At 34.3% G+C, this 18,552-nt stretch overlaps 3 protein-coding genes and 1 pseudogene across 3 annotated transcripts; 3 read left to right on the top strand and 1 right to left on the bottom strand.

Moving 5' to 3' along the window:
• Positions 1-298: 298 nt before the first annotated feature.
• Positions 299-1,957, top strand: LOC145564294 (AAA-ATPase At2g46620 pseudogene; annotated as a pseudogene).
• Positions 1,958-2,270: 313 nt separating this feature from the next.
• Positions 2,271-6,513, top strand: LOC145564293 (uncharacterized). Its single transcript, XM_081624610.1, has 7 exons — positions 2,271-2,539; positions 2,623-2,769; positions 3,603-3,701; positions 4,479-4,670; positions 4,823-4,942; positions 5,292-5,363; positions 6,203-6,513. The coding sequence occupies exons 1-7, from the start codon at positions 2,279-2,281 to the stop codon at positions 6,425-6,427; spliced, it is 1,116 nt and encodes a 371-aa protein (XP_081480736.1). The 5' UTR covers positions 2,271-2,278; the 3' UTR covers positions 6,428-6,513.
• Positions 6,514-7,069: 556 nt separating this feature from the next.
• Positions 7,070-9,299, bottom strand: LOC145564291 (rhodanese-like domain-containing protein 14, chloroplastic). Its single transcript, XM_081624609.1, has 6 exons — positions 8,961-9,299; positions 8,785-8,831; positions 8,140-8,232; positions 7,818-7,956; positions 7,630-7,732; positions 7,070-7,297 (listed from the first exon to the last, which is right to left on the bottom strand). Exons 1-6 carry the CDS (start codon positions 9,175-9,177, stop codon positions 7,183-7,185), a joined length of 714 nt encoding a protein of 237 aa, XP_081480735.1. The 5' UTR covers positions 9,178-9,299; the 3' UTR covers positions 7,070-7,182.
• Positions 9,300-11,976: 2,677 nt separating this feature from the next.
• LOC145564290 (uncharacterized) lies at positions 11,977-17,143 on the top strand. Its single transcript, XM_081624608.1, has 8 exons — positions 11,977-12,237; positions 13,856-14,000; positions 14,093-14,261; positions 15,066-15,336; positions 15,594-15,859; positions 15,941-16,156; positions 16,445-16,547; positions 16,651-17,143. The coding sequence occupies exons 1-8, from the start codon at positions 12,087-12,089 to the stop codon at positions 16,707-16,709; spliced, it is 1,380 nt and encodes a 459-aa protein (XP_081480734.1). The 5' UTR covers positions 11,977-12,086; the 3' UTR covers positions 16,710-17,143.
• The last annotated feature ends 1,409 nt before the right edge of the window (positions 17,144-18,552 follow it).

The following is an 18,552-nucleotide window of genomic DNA, read 5'->3' as shown; positions in this document are numbered from 1 at the left end:
AAACACTCTTCAATCTTCTTTTTCTTCAATTCACTATCATAGTCTAACTCTTTTAAGCCTTCACCACTATATTCATTCAAAGATAGAATAATAATCTCCTTTTCACTCTAAAACTGCTCAACTTTGAATAAAGTTATCAATTTCAGCAAAACTTACGTCAATTTATATGCTATCTTATATCAGTCATACTTTTACAGCTACTTCTCATGTCTTTGACTAATTCTATATATGTATATGTTTTCATCTTTTCAATTCCCTTTCGTGACCGCCTTCGCATGGTTTAACTATATATATAAATTCTGTATCTTTATGTATAATCTATAGTTTTTTTATTCTCAAAAAATATGATCCCTGAATTCTCTTTCTTAGTATGGTTACTAATTTCATTAGTAATCATAGTTTTATTTGTTCGTTTGTTGTATCTTACTTCTCTTTTTTGTATCATTAGTAGGTGTTTAACTATTTTAGTAAACCAATTTCATATCTATAATCAATACAAAATCCCTCAATACAATGATGATTTTCAAGAAAATCCATTGTTTCGAAAAATCTTTACTTACATAAAATCTTTGCCTTCTTTGGAGGATTCCGATTTTGCTGCTCTTTACTCAGGAGATAAACCGGGTGATATTCTTGTGTCCTTAGACTCTAATGGGTATGTTTTGGATACGTTTTTACATGCACAAGTTATTTGGATGTATAATAAAAAACGCGATAATGATCATGGAGGTGAAGTTGTGCTGAAGATTAAGGCTAAAGATAAGAAGAGGATTTTGGTTCCTTACATTCAACATATTTACAAGGTGGTTGATGAGATTGAGCAGAAGAAAAAGGAGTTACGAGTTTATATCAATCGTTCTTCGTGTGTTGATGGGCTTAATAATCCATTGTGGAGATCGTTTCCTTTTGTTCATCCTTCGTCGTTTGATAATATAGTTTTAGATGATGATGTTAAGACCAAGGTTAAGAATGGTCTTGAGTTGTTTTTGAAGTCTAAGCAATATTACAACAAAATTGGACGTGTTTGGAGACGTAGTTACTTGCTATATGGAGGTCCTGGTACTGGCAAGTCTAGCTTTGCAGCCGCGATGGCAAAGTTTCTGTCGTATGATCTTTATGATATCGATCTTTCTAAGCCATCGGATTGCTCGGATTTGAAGATGCTCTTGTTGCAAACTACGAGGAAATCATTGATCTTGATCGAGAATTTGGATTGGTTTATGATGGGTGAATCGAATGGGATTAGTTTATCTAAAGTCTTGAATTTTATGGATGGTGTTGTATCAAGTTGTGGTGTAGAAAGAATAATGGTTTTTACCATGAATTGTAAAGATCATATTGACCCTTTGGTTTTAAGGCCAGGTAGAGTTGATGTGCACATTCACTTCCCATTTTGTGACTTTAATGGGTTTAAGGCTTTGGCTTTGAGTCATTTGGGTTGTAAGGATCACAAGCTATATGGTCAAGTGGAGGACTTGTTTCAACAAAACGGGTCGCGGTTAAGCCCGGCTGAGATAAGTGAAATTATGATATCGAATCGGATGTCTCCTACTAGGGCTATAAAGACTATAATTAAGGCATTGCAGAGTGAAGATGTTAAACAACTAAATAGTGGTGAACAACAACTGAATAGGAGTGGTAGTGATCAAGTTTTAGAGGATTTAGATGTACTAGACTCAAAAGTTAAGCGAGATGGTTATTATGCAATAAGGGAAATTCAGAAAATGTATGGAAGATTAAGATTGAAAAATAGTAAGAGAGAATCTTTAGATTTAACTTAAACTTTGAGTATAAATATAATATTTGTTTATTAATTTTAGATTAAGTAGAGTAAAATAGTTCTTATTTTAAGATTGTACAAAAATTGTAATATTTGTTTATTTATTTATTTATTCCGTGAGGGATGATATGTGTTACAAAGGTGATAATAAATGGTATATGGTACAATTACATACAATGTAAATACCCCTTAATGTTATTATTTTATACGTAGAGATTCCAAATAAATTTACAATGATGCGTCTTTGTTAGTAAAACAACTATACTTGTAATAATTGTAAATTATCCTAATTTTACTAATGTATAAATTAGCCCAAAAATCTTGCAATCATGATTCAAACTAAATAAATTAATTGTGATTAATGTGATCAATTGCCTATAATTTAGACAATAAACACAAAATTTAACATTTGTGTAATCTATAATGAAATCAACATGGCTAAGATAAGCGCTGTTTTTAACTCCCGCCTTCTTTCAAAGGTATCCATCATCTCTAACAATGGCGACAACGCTGCGTCTACGACTATGGAGTTCCAACCTAAATTTCCTTCTTCACCAACCAAAATCCACCATATCACCCTTTACAACGAACTTATACAAGCCATTTTCTTCTCCTTCTCTCTCCTCCACTACCCACCTTCCGAAGAGCGTAGGAACGCACAACGGCAGCTTTCACTGCGACGAAGCTCTTGGCTGCTTTCTCCTTCGTCGCACTTCCAAATTCGCTGATTCTCAGATCATTCGAACTCGAGACCTTCAGGCTTTGATACCCTTTTCCTCTCTCCTCATTTTTGCACAATTTACCTGAATTTTTTTGACAATTTTTTTTGTAATATTGGGTAGGTGTTGGATTCGTTGGATGCGGTGCTAGATGTTGGAGGAGTGTATGATCCGACCCGTGATCGCTTTGATCATCATCAGAAGGGTTTTGATGAAGTTTTTGGTCATGGGTTTGGGACTAAACTTAGTAGTGCTGGACTTGTCTACAAGGTGTTCGATGAAATGCCACTTTGATTCAAATCTTCGTTTTTTTTTGAGTTTTTTCTTGCCTTTTTGAGTTTGTGGATTTGTGTATAGCCAATTTTTAATTGCTTGTACAGATGTCACTTTATGCTGTTAGGCTATTGGTTTTGGTTGTGTGAATTCTTAATGGACTTAAAGATTACAATGGAGTGATTTCATGTCCTAATTATTGGGAATGGTCTAGCTGATTGACATTATGTATTGGTTTGTCGATTGATTATAGCTTCTTTGTTATCGTAGACATAAAGAGTGCATTAATCTAACGGTCTAACCTCCATTACCCCAACTAGGGAAAGAGTAACTTTACAGGCATTGGAGTGATAATGTTGATGTTGTTGGAATATTGGTCAACCGAGGGAAGGATTAGGATAAATTAATGTCGTAGGGGAACTGTAGCCTAGACATTGGAATGTGGGATTGAAGGTCCTGAGAAACCCCTTATGTTTGATGAGAATCAAATCCCTAATCTCATGGTCAAAAGGTGAGAACTAACTTGATTCTCTGCTTGTACACTAGGCCGTGGTATCAGTCACTATTTTAGTCATTTCCCCATGGTTTCTGTTAGCAAATTTACCGTGGAATTAAGTTTAGAAGCTATGGAAGTTTCAATGGCTAAGAACCGAAGGTAGTTGTTATAGATTGGGGAAAGGTGCCCTGAGTATTTGCATAGGTATCTAAACCTTATGTGTTATCTGTTTGCTAATAACCGTCTTGTGGAATTTGTAACGAATGTTGTTTGTAATAGATATCTGGTTTTATACACTGATAATTGATGATATCTGTTTTCTTCTCTCTTCTAGCATTATGGAAAAGAAATAATTGCAAAGGAGCTTCAGCTTGATCAAAGACACCCAGATGTGCATCGCTTGTTTCTAGCTATCTACAAGAATTTTGTCGAGGTAGTCAGAAGTCACATTGTAAAGCTGTTTTGTTGATGGCTTTCAAGGATTCTTCTTGATCCTGCTTGTGTTATTTGTCTGTTACTGAATGTGTCATTATATTTTTCACTGAAGCCTGGTGGTTTTAAGTTTGATATAATTCTTGTAGTTGATCAATTTTGCCATTAAATCAAAACTCTCTTACAACTTCTTAATTAACAGGTGCCAGTAAATTTTGTTTGATCCTTCCGCTTAGTGATTTTGTTTATTATTGTAGTCATTAAGTTCAGTGATTTGGCTTTGAGATGGAAAGAGGATTATTGGGGGGGGGGGGGGGGGGGGGGGGGTTGTCCTGGCACATAAAGCTATCTGAACAAGTATCACAAACAATAGGAGTGCAAGTTAAAAATCTACGTGGAGCACTGTTTGGGAGGATAACCTGCTGGAACTATAAATCAAGGCATGAACTGAAAATGAGATATGATATAATTCCTATTTCTATTTGTCTATTGCTAAACAAGGTCCTTCACAAAATAGGAACACTTATTTTTACTTGGGGTTCTCATGGACTCACAAGGGGTAGTTTAAATTTGGGATTGGATTCTGCCCCAAAGACTCTAGCAGCATGATTTTTGCTTCTCTTTTGGATCCTCTTATACTTTTAGAGGAGGGGGGGGGGGGGGGGGGGAAGGTGTAAATGAGATGAAATCTACCTCATATATTTCTTGCAAAATTTCTGTTTATTTCATTGGATGTATATTATTCATTATAATCTTGATGTATCAACTATTCTGGCAGGCAGTTGATGCTGTAGACAATGGGATCAATCAATACAATACAGATATATCACCAAAATACGTTATTAACACATACTTGTCATCTAGAGTTGGAAGATTGAATCTTGGCTGGACAGATCCTGATCAGTCAGCTGAGCGAGAAAATGATGCCTTTTTGAAGGCGATGACATTGGCTGGGAATGAGTTTTTGGAGGTGCATTTATCCGAACTGCTCCTTTACCCTGTTTCATTTTCTCTTGTGATAATTCTGATAAGCAACTATTGGTGGATCCATGATCCGGAGAAATACTGCTATAGGGATTCCCTTACCTCTGCTTATATTCTGCTCTTATATTTATGTTGCAGAGCATACATTTTCATGCACAATCATGGTTACCGGCTAGATCAATTGTAGAGGAGTGTCTTGCAGCAAGGCAAGATATCGACTCTAGTGGTGAAATCATGGTGCTCAAGAAGTCTTGTCCTGTAAGTGAACGTGCTGCCTGCCACAATTGACTAGAAAAACCTTGATGGTTTCTTATTCAGCAAAACTTGCTGTCATTCTTTTGGCACCCTTTTTTCCAGGGACCAAGTTATATTGCTTATTGTATTGACACTTGGTAGCTTGTTGCATACTTAATTATTAACTTGCCCTATGCTTCTCCCTTACTAATTCTTTTTTTTTTTTTACCCTCTCTCTTTTTGAGGGTGGAAGGATTTAGTAGGAATTTACTTCTTTTTTTTGTAATTTCACATGGTAGGGTTACTAAAATGGAAACTAAGAAGATTATATTACTTTTGCCTAAAATCCTTTTTTGCTTTTACTTGTGAACAGTGGAAGCTTCACATCTTTGAGCTTGAGGAGGAAATGAAGGTTGAGCCTTCTACCAAATACGTTCTTTATGAGGTAATGTCAGCATTTGGCTAATAATCTTATGTCATTAACTCACTAGTGTAATTACTATATACAGCTTTCTTTGTCCTTTTTCAGTTTTTTGGACAGGGTAGTGTTGGGTCCTTGGGGGTGGGAGGTGTTGGGGATTGTAGGATATAATTTAGTTGAATGCTTTGGCTGAATACCTGAATCACACTGTATAATATAGAGCAACATGCAGTGGCATATCCAGCAATTCCAAAGTGTGCGTTCGAAATCCTTAAATGTATAAATTGAAAGTTCAATACATAAGCTCAAAATTCGGATTACAACGGATCACTCAGAATTTGATACAATGGATTACTCTTTGAAAAATGAAAAAAAAAAAAAAACACAATCTATACGAAGCAAAATTTATATGTTATTATTATTACTATTACTCCCTCTATCCCTTAATTATATGCTTATTTCTTTCATTTATTAATCACATAATAGAGAGAAATAGGCATATAATTAAGGGACGGAGGGAGTATTATTATTCTGATCGATGTAAATCTAACTCTACAATTAATAATTGATACAAATGTGTAAATCAATCTAACTTTGTAAATGACAAAGAAGGTTCAAAGGGATTAACTGGATAGTAAAGCAAAATTAAAACAACCACTAAGCTGCGCTGGTATCACTTTGCTTGTTTTACAAGAATAATTCTTTTAACCCTTATTTAATTTTTTAAAAAAAAAATTAAGGAAAAAAAAAACTTTTCCATTTTTTTTTTTTTTCAAAAAAACAGTGGGTTCATGGATCTGCCGTTGGCAACATGATAATACCTTTTACATATTTGCTCACCCTCTCCTTTTCACTGTATGCAGGATGATAGACGAACTTCATGGCGGGTGCAGGCAGTGGCTTTAGGACCCGATAGATTTGAAAGCCGAAAGCCCTTGCCTCATCCTTGGAGGGGTTTGGAGGGCAAAAAACTCTCAGAGATAGCAGGGATCCCTGGCTGTGTATTTGTGCACATGAGTGGATTTATCGGTGGAAATCAGACTTATGAGGGTGCTATTGAGATGGCAAGAGCTTCCTTGAAAGCATAAAGCAGGTTTAAACCACTATACAAGTTTATACATATATCTTACATTAAATTTCCGGGATTTGGGAGATAAAGGCATCTTAGAGCTTAAGGATGTCCAGGGGTATGCAGTCAGTACCTGTATGCACAATCTGTTCATCTTTAGTTTCCCGTGGATCCAATCAGTCAACGGAATTCATTTTCTGATTAATGAATGCAAGACAAATGTAAGGCAAACTCATTCCCAGCCTTCAAAGATTATCAGCTTCTGGATTCTGAAATGCTTGTTGGTCAAAGTATTCACTGTTCAGAGGAGGTATCATTCTCTTTAAACAAAATTTTGTCTGATCTTAGGAATTGAATTATGTTTGTAATTCTATTGATTCAATCTTCTTTATGAGAATAAGTCCTTATTTTCCTTTTGTTTTTTCAGTTTCTTATCATATAAAATCCTTTTAGGCCATTGGGAAGTACATAATCTTGATCTTTGTTTACCCATGCTAAGTTGATTAGTTCTTTACTGATCCTAGATTCATATTTGTTTATTTTTTTGGAATTCCACAACAAATTCTCTTCCCAAAGTTGATTTTATGTAGTAGTAGTCTACTTTCACCATTGCAGAGACGCAAGTTTCTCAGTGATAACTGTACAGGAAATGCATGGGTCATGGTGAAAAAGGTAAACTGCACCTATTTAAGGCAAACTCATTGTCTATACACAAATGATATCTATCACACGTACAAAATTAATCTCCTCAATGCTATCTTTGTAACTTGCAAGTTATTCTTCTGAAACTAGTGGCAGATCCTCTTTGGACCATTTGTAAAGACCTCCCTCTAGATGAAAGACGTTCTTGTATCCATTGAGTACAAGCAAGTATGCTGCTATTAAAGACCTGGATATAAAGTTTTGTAGATAGTGTCAGTGAGCAATTAATGTGACATATTGTACTATTGTAGAGTAGAAACTAGGAGTCTAGGATTCCTAGCCTACTAGGAAAAGAAACCAGAAGGTAGCAAAGTATTATATTATTGTGAATCATGACCACATATATGCTATGTGAAAGAGCGGAAGTTTTGATTGTTGTTTAGTTGAGGTCTAGAAAAGATGGCAGTTTTGGTTTGGCATGCCTATGTGAAGATAAGGAAGAAAGTTTGTTGAACATTTCATGCAACCAAATGCATCAAATATAGGAAAAAGAGGAAATATCTCAAGTGGCTTATGTACCTTGATTGTTGACCTTCCGGAAGATTTGGGGAGGGTTTCATAGTGCCCCCAGCTGAGCAGGCCACTATAATCTTGGCATTTTTGTCAATTTTCGATTCAACCTCTGTAAGTGTAAAGCAAATGATTAGTTGGTTTTGGGATTGCTTGCATTTTCAAGTGAGTCTGATAATCTGAAATCTGCCCATTACCTTGTAGGAAATTAGGATTTTCTTCTGTGCCTGAAAAGATGCCGAAAAATGCAAATGCAGCTCGCCTAGCAATGTCCCATGCTGTCCACTCTTTTATAAGCCTATATATTTGCACATTAATTGCTTCTGGTGGGTGACCCTGCCCAGTAATTGAAACTTTAAATTAACTCAAAAGTTTTGTGAATCTTTTAATCATCAGCAAGTCTCTTTTTATCCAACTGTGGGGTAAAATTTAAGTTTCTGTGTTGCCTGAGTTTCAGAATTCAGACTGCATTAAGTTTAGTTGCAACCAAGTTAGCACTTAGCACTTTAGCAGACTAACCTCTTTATACTCTGCCTCTGGTCGTACATCGAGCATCACAAAATTATTCTCCTTCTGCAGGCGCAGAGCTTCTTTAACATCTACACTTCTTACCTGAGGAAACCAGATATTAGGACTTGTCATGCCATTTATGAAAGTCTTGCAAATTACACCCTCAATTAACTGTGTGTAGCTATATTCTTATCTTAGGACTGGCACGAGTCTCAGAAACTGAATCTTACAGAGCACAAACTTTATCTAGAGCTAGGTACTGACTATTTCTCTCACACTAATCCCTTTTGTGATTAACTTTTTGTTTGAATCCTAGATTATTGTTCTATACTTCTATAGTGGATGTAATTTTGCCTCAGACTTATCAGACTTAATCTCAGATTATTCAGATAAGCAGATGTCAGAGAGGAAATTGTCTGACTTTTAAAATTGAAGGAAATGATAATAATTTTTACCATGTATAGATTTTCCTTATGAATATATTAAGTGTGATTTATTCTTTTGAAGGGTGACTGGGTGATTACTGTGATGATCATCATCTGGGAGTTGATGAATGACCTCAGAAATCGTAGGCTTTTGTTGGTTTGTTTAGTTCATCATTTAATCTGATGTCCTGAGGTTGGAAAAAAGAAATCTGCAGGGAAAGTGGGATACCTTGTTCTGGAGCAAAACTTCACGCTTTACCTTCCACTCTTCTTCAGCTAATCACTCCAAGACAAAGTCATCAGAAAGTCAGAAAAAAAGGCAGTAATACAGTATCAGAAAATCCTAACAATCAATGCATCTTTTATTCCTAAATTATCATCATGATGAAGATAGGCTTGAAATACCTGGTGATTTAGCTTGTTTAGTAGCTGCATTACGGATGGTTAAACCCATTGGTGAGCCGCGGTAGTGTAAGCTGCCTGCAGGAGTTCTTGCTGAGCTGACCATCAGAGAGGTGAACAGACTGGATTTTGAGGAGTAAGGATGTGTTGAGTCATGAAATTTTTGGTATAACGACGACGAGATCGATTGGTGCTGGGTGATTGAAGTGAAAGTGGCCATTTTTTATATACTTCAAAGCTTCAAAGTTAGAATCAATAAGGTTGGAGTTTGTTCTGGGTTAGAAACTGCAGTTCTTTGATTACAGAAAATGAGATTGATGTTTTGTTTCAAGTGGTGGACCACAGATACCCTGATGAAGATATTTTGGTTAGTGAACAATCTGGTTTTGTGGTGGTCCGTTGGTGCGATAATCTTAATTGGATATATCCTCATCCCCATTTTGACCCATGTCTTTTTTTCTGATATGATTTAAATTCTTATGGACTATGATGAACACATGAATTATTCATAGTACTATCATACTATGGCAATTATTCTTAGAAGGAATTACAGCACACGTTTTGGATTTATAATTCATTTGATTAATATAAGTTTCAAGAGTATTCTGGAAAAACATTGAAAAAATATGGATAATTGTAGTACTTATATTGTTGGGATACGGAGTATAATTTACTAATCTATACTTAGTATTTAAAAACGCAAACCAAAATTGACACATGTCATCATTCTTTCTCACCTTTCTTTATTCATTCTCCCTCCTTATGTTTTCAAAGAAATTCTCTCTTCATCTCCCCCTTTATTTCTCAATAACTTTTATATTTTGTAATCTTTATTTTAATTCAATAACAAATTAAATTTTCTAAACCTTCTCCTCTTCTCATTATTCCATCTATCAATTCAATTTATTCACATTCATAATTCATTTCTTTAATTTGACCCCTTATCTTCCCCCTCTTCTTATATAAATACAAATTTTCAATAAAGATTTTTTCACACTCATTAAGTTTCAAAAACTAAAAAATTAGAGAAACATCTCTCAAAATTCTATGTGAAATTTCTACAACAATGAGGATGATGATTGAAAAGGGAAATATTGAGGTGGCAAGAATACTATGGAAATTCCATGGGATGACATTGTTTGCGTGTCATGGGGCTTTAATTTTGAAGAAATTAAGCGCAATATAAGAGACATATATTGGTAAAGACTAAAGAAGAATATCATGCCTTCACATTTGATGTAAAAATTGTAAAATTATAATAAGTGTTTGGTATTTACAAAGTAGTTTTTTATACAAATTGTTTATTAATATATCATGCGATAGAGATATGATTTTACGATTTTAAGCCATTTTTTCTACAACTATTAGTCTATTACCACTAATTCATAAAATATTATAATATGTCAAAAGACGATAAAATAATTCATTTAAATAATTTGTAAAGGTTTTTTTTTTTTTTTTTTTTTTTTGGTGACAAGATAATTTGTAAAGTTTCAAATAAATTTATAACTTAAGCATAACCCGTGCGTAGAACGGGTCCAAAAGCTAGTTCAGTAATAAGTAACATTCCCAATAAAGGAGTATTTGAGCTGATATATCTAATACGTAGTAAGAAGTACTTGTTATATGCATATTAACATCTAATATTTCTATTTTTTAACTAGAAATATATATTGGCGTATTAGCACCATACCTATTAATCTAAGTATGAACTCTCAAATTGTCGTTGGCATGTGAAAACACATACAATGATGTTACTTCTTACTTATATACGAGTCTACACGTTGTTTCTTGACTTTCAAGGCATGATATGAGCCTTGTTTGCCTACCCGTTGTTAGCTAGTCTAGTTCATTTGACTTGTTTGATTTACTATTAGGATCTGTTCTCTTCACTTTATTTTCAATTCAATTCAGTTTAATTCAGCTCCAATCAGTTCATTTCAATTCACTTCAGTTTCTAATTTCCTTCTCTCATAAAATATTCAGTTCAGTTCCAGCTCCAATCAGTTTAGTTTAGTTCAACTCAGTTCAGTAAATCAGAACAGGCCCACAGTGTTATTTATATTCATGTACTCAGCAGCATTTAATACAAGTTTATGTGAAGATGATTGATAAATATGGAGTTGATTATAGGTGAAGTTGGGTGAACTCAGTCCTAATATTATACAATAACTTAACTAAGGGTATGTTCTCATACGTTGAATTTCAGTTCAATTCAGTTCAGTTTATTTTCAGTTCAGTTCAGTTCAGTTTATGTCTAATGATATTGCTAATGATATAAAGCCAAATTTCATTCTTTTAAGCTCTTATTACAACGACAATAATAATAATAATAATAAATTAATCTTTAATAATAATAATAATAATAATTTTTAATAATAATAATAACAATAATCAATAAATAATAATAATAATAATAATAATAATAATAATAATAATAATAATAATATTGATACAATTCTTTCTTCAAAAAAAAATATTGATACAATTCATTGTTCAAATGGTTATATTTTTTAATATGTATATTAGTATATACACATATGTATAATAATAAATAATCAAAGATCACTAATCCATAGTTAAAAATCACTAATTAATAAGTTCAGTTCAGTTCAATTTATTTTCAGTTTAGTTCAACTGAGTTCAGCGTATGAGAACAAACCCTGAGATTTATTGAAAAAATAATACTCTGTTGATTATAGGTAGTACCATTGCACATTTGCACCATTATTAATGGCACATTGGCTCACCATAACTAAATCAAAATAATATTTCTAATCCAAATATAGATAACCTATTTTAATACTGCAGATCGACCGAACGACACTATAGTGAGTGAGCTCAGTGAGTGAGTGAGTGTAGTGATTAATTAAACATTAAATTAAGAGTGGACGTGGACCAACCAAATTCAATATCCACCGACACCCAAATTTACTAAATTACGCCCTTCTTCACGCTTCCCCTCATTCCGCCACGTGTCCTCTCTTCTCTTTAACATCAACAAACTTGCATCTCTCTTCCTCTCTCTCTGTTTATATAATCTCACTGCTTTAAGTTCCATTTTTCCCAGAAATTAATTCGTTTCTTTTTTCTTCAAATTCTCTCTCCTAAATTTCTTAATTCGTAAAAATGGAGTGGTTTTTTTACCTGGTATTTGGATCCCTTGCTGCTGTTGTCGCAGCAATTGAGCTGAGCAAGAACAATAAAGATCGTATCAATACTTCGACCGCTTTCAATGCCTTCAAAAATAATTATGTTCTGGTTTATTCTCTTATGATGGGTAATTTTTTATTAATATAATCATTCACCCATTTTTGTTTTTAGATCTTATTCTTGCATTTTTGTTTGTAGATTTTGTGGGGTTCAATTTTTTTTCCCCAAATTATGGTTGTTTGGTTGAGTTTTGATTTGTTTGAGGTTTGATCTGATGTTTTGTTACGTTTTTGTGATGATTTATATGCGTTTTTATTGTTGTTGGATCAATGTTTGGTAGATTTAGATTGATTTGTTTCTTGAAATTAAATAATTGTTATTGTATTATGTGGGTCCTAAAGAATTATTGTCAATGTAGATTTTGTAGGTGAATTATTGAAGAAGAAACTTAAAGTAAGTTTAATGTGGGTTATTGCTTTGAATATTTTTTTTGTGACCCCTTGATTGGTATCGGTAAATAGCTAAGGCTAGCTTAGTTGGTTTAAGTGGTGGGGTTAGTATGGACGTAATGTGGGATCAAATCACGTCTACATTATTGTCTTTGTGGCTCTATATACATTGGAATAAGAAAAATAAAATACAGACGTAGATTGGGATTTGGGGGTGTGGTTTTTGCTCTCCCCACTAGCTCGTTTGCATACCTTAATGAGTTATTATGTAGTGCTATTTTCGTTGCTTGTAGTAGGAGTGGGAGCTTAGTGCCAAATTTCTTTCTCATTCGGCTTTTGGAAAAAAATTTCTATCCCGAAATCATAATTTTACTCTTCCTTTGATCCAAAATAAGTGTCGTTTTAGAGATGTAGAAGTTTTACCTCATTCCTTGCATTACCCTGACTTTAACCTCATTTGTAATCTACTACCTTAATTTATACACGCGATTGAATAAGATTTTGGGTAACTTTCTTCAATTTGTTACCATTTGAGCGAAAGTCTTAAATGACTATTGTTTAAAGGGAGTATCCAGATACAATGAAAGATTATGTATTCTTGTGATCAAGGCCAAGTTGTGAGATGAACTGAGTGCTTGCCTCAACTTGCAAAATAATGTGCACTCATAAGCTATGAAAGGTACTTTAAGCTTATGAAAGGTACTCATAAGCTGTGACATCATGGTAGTAGAGATCCTTAGGTACTCGCGTCAGGAGTTCAGTAATAATAGTTCAGACATGTTGTACAAATACAATTACTGATTTTTAGGAACATGACTTCTTAGGATCAATGACCGAGAGTATAAAGGTAAAAGATCAGAATTCCCTTCTTTTAGAAATTATGAAAGGTCATGTTATCAGACAAATTGTTGGAGTTGCTTTAGGGGTTTATTGACTTGATGATAAGTGGTTGCATCTGTATGCACTACATGCTGATGGTATTAGAGTATGTGGGCTATATTTAATCATATTTCTTCTTGTTTTTATGAGATGATGACTTTACAATAATGTTTTATTACGGCTTTTATACCATTGTATGTTCATTGCCCATCTCATATGTGGATTGAAGTTAATTGCTTGTGTTGCCCAGAAGATTCTTTAATTTTCTTACAATCTTTAACCAGCTTCTAGTTTGTTTAAGAGGGGCTAGCTCAAGCACAATCAGTGCGTCCAAAAGCTGAATTGATCTTATTTGGCCATTGAATTGTGGATGAGAATGTATAAGTGATTCTAACTGACCTCTTTATGTGTGAACAGCTGGCGACTGGTTGCAGGGTCCTTATGTATACTATCTATATAGTACTTATGGTTTTGGGAAAGGGGACATTGGACAGCTATTTATTGCTGGTTTTGGTTCCTCAATGCTATTTGGGACTATTGTCGGATCTTTGGCTGACAAACAGTAATATTTCCTTGTACTTTCTTTCTGATACTTCTTAATGTTCTATTGCTTTTTAATTTTCTCTTAAATCTTAATACTGTGCAAAAATTTAGGGGTCGGAAGAGGGCATGTGTGACTTATTGCATAACCTACATCTTGAGTTGCATAACCAAACATTCTCCTCAATACAAAGTGTTGATGCTGGGCCGAATATTAGGAGGCATTGCCACATCACTGCTATTCTCTGCCTTCGAGTCATGGCTTGTTGCAGAGCACAACAAGGTGAGTTTCAGATCACTTGGTATGATTATATCTGCTTTCTTGGCATAAATACATTTGTTTGAAATCCTATCTTATACAATACCTCCAGTGTCTTCATGACATAGTGACATTTGTAATTCCTGATTTGTGAAAATAGATGTTCATGCCGCTACAGTGCCTTTGGAAATATTGAACAAAAGTGGATATAATTTATATGGAGTAGCAAAAGAAACTAGGCTTTTCTATCATATGGGTGACCAAAATGTGATTCCGTTTTATGGTTGGATAGCTGTGCTAATTAGCTTGCATGAAAAAATAGATTTGTGACATGTTTCATGCTTTGTATAATTTTTGTGATAAAAAAAAGATTTAGGTCAGATATGTGTACTACCACATGGATGTTTGTTTTAAGCTTTTAACACTTTCTGTTTCGAAATTGTTTCTATTTGATTATTTCCTTTTTCCTTTCTGCACTTATTTTCTTTGGGTTACGATTCGGTCTTTGGAATATTGTTTCTTTACATGAAATTCTAATCATAATGGTTGGATTATGTATTTCTGTCTTGGTCATCTTAATAATAGTTTTTTATTTATTTATTTTAATTGTTATATTCCTTGTTTGGTGCTTATAGGGTCAGTGAATTATTGCTCTTTGTCTGATTTAGTTCACTTTGAATTTGAGTGTTGTCTACCTTATATTTGGCTTGATGCATCTCAATTTGTTTCTTTTATTTTTGAGTTGATGCTTATTTGTTTATTGCGTCTTTATCTTCTGGCTATCTATTCTATTGACTATGGCTTTCTTCTCTCCTATGATTTATGTAGAGGGGCTTTGAACAACAATGGCTCTCTGTAACTTTCTCAAAAGCAATTTTTCTTGGAAACGGTCTTGTCGCTATTCTTTCTGGCTTGTTTGGAAATTTATTGGTGGATACATTTGGGCTTGGGCCTGTAGCGCCCTTTGATGCTGCAGCATGTCTTCTTGCTATAGGCATGGCCATCATTTTATCATCATGGACTGAGAACTATGGAGACCCTTCAGAGAATAAGGACTTGCTTGCACAATTCAAGGGTGCTGCAATAGCTATTGCTTCGGGTAAGTTTTTCTTGAAACATGAGGGTAGATGCCTTGTATTTCGGTATGTTATATACTTATATTTCCAACCATTATTCCCTGTAATCTAATCTTAGTTTTGAGCTGCTGACATATTTGGTACTTTCTTAAATGTGAAAGTTATAGGATGTGTAAATAATATGATTTTAATGATTGTAAATTTGTAATATTTGTGACTCTATTCTTTTCAGTCCTTGTGATATCTAATTTGTGGATAAATGCTATTTATTGATGTTCAGATGAGAAAATAGCTTTACTTGGAGCCATTCAGTCATTGTTCGAGGGTTCTATGTATACCTTTGTATTCCTCTGGACCCCTGCATTGAGCCCAAACGACGAGGAAATTCCACATGGGTTTATTTTTGCAACTTTCATGCTGGCTTCAATGTTGGGAAGCTCTATTGCATCTCGGCTTTTGGCTCGTTCATCTCCTAGAGTTGAGAGTTATATGCAAGTGGTTTTCTCCATCTCTGCTGCCTCTCTCTTGCTACCAATTGTGACAAATGTATGTTGACCTCCACTTCTGATCTCAAACTAGATTGGATTTATATTTCTTGTAGTAGTTCTGACTTTCTTATTCTTACAGTTCCTTGTAGAGCCATCAAAAGTGAAGGGTGGTGGCATCAGTTTTTCAGGTTGTATCCAGGTTCTCGGCTTCTGTGCTTTTGAAGCATGTGTGGGAATATTTTGGCCATCTATCATGAAGATGAGATCCCAGTATATTCCAGAGGAAGCTAGGAGTACTATCATGAACTTCTTCCGCATTCCACTTAATATCTTTGTCTGCGTTGTTCTATATAACGTATGTCACCAAATATCCTTATCTCCTTAGTATTAATTTTTAAAAAAAATTATGTTACCATGTGAACTACTTCTGCATTCCTCTTTATATTTTTGTTTGTTTTATTTCAATTTCCACCCAAGTTTGTTTTTGTTTTGGTGGATGTAGAGTGTGTCACTGTGTGTGGTTCTGCGTCACAATTTCTCCGCAAGTTTGTAGTCTTTATTCAGTCTCTTCATAAATTTTTCCCAATCTCTTTGCCTCTTGCTCTGCTCTGTTTCTAACACTTGTTTATTTCTGTCCCTGAAGGTCAATGCATTTCCCATTACTATCATGTTTGGCATGTGCTCAATCTTCCTGTTCGTGGCCTCTATATTGCAGAGGCGACTCATGGTGATTTCTGACAAACATAGTAAGTAGAATGAATGCTCATTTGCTTTCTAATAATGGTTCTTGTTATTCTTATGCCAATCTAGCTTTACTGCTTTATAATACTGGTATCAATCTATCAACAGAGACAGAATCATATGGACTCAAGGAAAGAGATACTGAATCTGAGCCATTGAGCATCTAAGCTTGAGATGTAATAGGCATGAAAGATAGATATTAAAACCATGCAAAGCATCATGATAGAGTCAATACAGATATAACTCAGAAGCATATTGATGTTTGAATGGTGATCATTCTTATAAGAATTAGTTTTGCTGCTCCAAACTCGAGTAAGAATACACGGAAATACAAGGTACTTCAGTTCTGCAGAAGTAGTATGTAGTTTTAAGTCTTCATAGCAGTTCACTAATGCATTAGGTGGCGATTTTTTTTACCCTATAACCTCCCGTCCTCTCCTATCCAAGAGTTCAGAGGATGGTGAGTATATGCCAATTTTTTGTTTAGGCTCCACATTATTTGTTATGCAATTGAACAGTTGATCATATACTGTATTTTTCTCCCTTGATTTTTTTGGAGATTTTTTTTTCCCTCTTAATATTGAATTGATTTTGTAAGCAATTTCTTGCGCAAAACAATTAGAGCAAGTGACTGAGATTGTTATCACAATTTATTTGAGAGCAATCAAGAAGTTTCATATCCCATTGTTCTTGTTTAGTCTGTTCACAGACTAGTAGGGAAAAAAAAAATTGTTCAAGAGTTGATCTTTGACAAGTTTCATACCAGTTACTTTCATAAGCTTCATCTTCATCTTCGGCTTTTTGATTTACCAGTCTTCCCGAGATAACTGTTGCTTTCTTTGGGGCAAATAATCAACTATATCTAGCAAAATCATTTTTTGCCTCTGTTTCGATTAATAATCACACTCATATATGTATTGGCAATTTTGCTAGAAATCTTATACGGAGCAAATAGAAAGTATTAATAAATTATGTAGTGAGATAAATTGAAGATTAAAGTCGGTCCCTAACAAATGATAGCATTAACAAGATTACTTTGCAACGGAGAACTAATTCCACAGAAAAAAGCCTAACAAATGAAAGCATTAACACGATTTATTTGCAATGGAGAACTAATTCCACAGAAAAAGCTGTTATCCTTCTTATACTCGTAATAAGTAGTGTTAATTTGTAATATGTATTGCCCTTCTTGCACCCCAAAAAGAAAAGTAATGAGATTTCTTAATAATCAAACATCCAAAAAAATACTCCATATAAAAATAAAAATTGATGAGGTAAAAATTACTACTAATCACTTTATCAGTTATCATATACAGTTAAAGTTTATTTTGAATTACAGAGTAATGTCACGTGTCCTTAGTTGTAAGAAGCTAAAATTATGTGACAACTATTTTCAGTCTATTAAGAGACGAAAATTATCATCTCATACATATAGAACCATTTTTTTAACAATACATGGTTCGACCAACTTAAATTTTACAGAAGGAATGAACAGACACAAATCATCCACTGAGATTTACAAGCGAAGATTTGTTATACATACAACAGAGAAGTAAGCTTACAAACATTGTGGTTAACATAAGGGGTTGTACACTATGTACACATCTTTCCATGACTTCGAATCAGTTGGCGTGTAGAACACAGCACGATCTTCACCCCACCTCTCCTTGAAGAGGTCAGCCCATAAAATGTTATCTGAGCCCAAGACTTTCCATTTCCTGCAAACTTTACACCAAAGATCCACATTCACTCAACTGAGAGCACACCAGATAGAAGTATACCCCTAAATAAAAAAACATACGCCCAATAATGCTCCCTTTTTCTTTCATCATACCTACTGATCAATGACATACAATCAAGTCTTGTGATTTCTACCGAGCTAAATAACCATAGAGGTACTCAACCTTCATTAAACTACAATACGCAGCCTAATTAAGTTTAGTGAAATACTGTGATCTATGACCTCAAAGACTGTCCTCAATCTCCAGATGATGATACAATTCATTTCTT

Source organism: Chenopodium album, chromosome 10 (assembly GCF_948465745.1).
Source record: "Chenopodium album chromosome 10, dcCheAlbu1.1, whole genome shotgun sequence".
In the NCBI taxonomy this organism is placed as follows: Eukaryota; Viridiplantae; Streptophyta; class Magnoliopsida; order Caryophyllales; family Amaranthaceae; genus Chenopodium; species Chenopodium album.
This window is presented reverse-complemented; position numbering and strand designations above follow the sequence as displayed.